Here is an 889-nt window from a genome sequence, read left to right as displayed (position 1 = left end):
TTAGCAGAACAGAGGGTCAGAGGCTAATCACGAAAATGCATTTTTTTTTAATAAATACTGAATAGCTTGCAGAGGTATTTTAATATCAAACCGATATCACGTTTTATATATATTTTTGGTTCAGATTTCAAAGAGACAAATTCCTAAAAACCCTAAAACCCAGAAGCATTTAAGGTATGTATGTATGTGAATATAAAAGCTCCCCTTTGAAGTCTGGAAACATCGTGTATGGAATTTACTACATATTTGTACATAGTCCGAGTCCGAGATCCCATGCTGCGTACTTAACGTCCGAACGGAATATTGGTTACATACTGAACAGTGCACACAATTAGCACGTGCATGTTGGTGTGTAACAGTGTATCAGGGCCCATAGTATAACAGTAAGTTGTAAATATAGCTGAATTCTAGCTCTTACAATAAGAACGTAGATACAAATCTAAAGATACAAATCTAAAGAATGCTCAAGAACACGTGCACGCTTGTTCTGCTCGCATTGAGTGGCTGTTTGGCGCGGCAAAGCGAGCAGTATAATCTTCAGTTCAGTCAAACCAAGGATGTAGGTGAAGAGTGGATCGATGTAGAGACCGAGTCAATCGAAATTCCTATTGTCTTGGCAACGACACCCGTTCTGGCCGGTGATGCCGTGTGTGTACCTCAGGTCAAAGATGTACGTGAAGGCATGTTCAAACTCAGGTGTACGTTTACCGGCGGTGAAGACATGAAAGTAGACGCCATCTCATGGGTAGTGGCCTCTGCAGGTGTACATGTACTGCCCAATGGCATGCAGTTACAGGCAGGAGCTGTTCTTGTGAATAGAACAAATGAGCTGATTACACTGTGGGATGACAAGCGCGCTGGCCAGGTATGTAAAACTCCTTATATATAT

At 41.6% G+C, this 889-nt stretch overlaps 1 protein-coding gene across 1 annotated transcript; it reads left to right on the top strand.

The window, feature by feature from the left end:
- Positions 1-234: 234 nt before the first annotated feature.
- On the top strand, positions 235-865 carry SARC_15040 (hypothetical protein; the record flags this gene model as incomplete). Its single annotated transcript, XM_014290829.1, has 1 exon — positions 235-865. A coding segment is annotated over exon 1 (405 nt), but the record flags the coding sequence as incomplete, so codon positions are not given.
- Positions 866-889: the final 24 nt, after the last annotated feature.

The sequence above is a fragment of the Sphaeroforma arctica genome, assembly GCF_001186125.1.
Source record: "Sphaeroforma arctica JP610 unplaced genomic scaffold supercont1.5514, whole genome shotgun sequence".
Lineage (NCBI taxonomy): Eukaryota > Ichthyosporea > Ichthyophonida > Sphaeroforma > Sphaeroforma arctica.
Note: the sequence above shows the minus strand (reverse complement) of the source record. Positions and strands in the feature narration are given on the sequence as shown.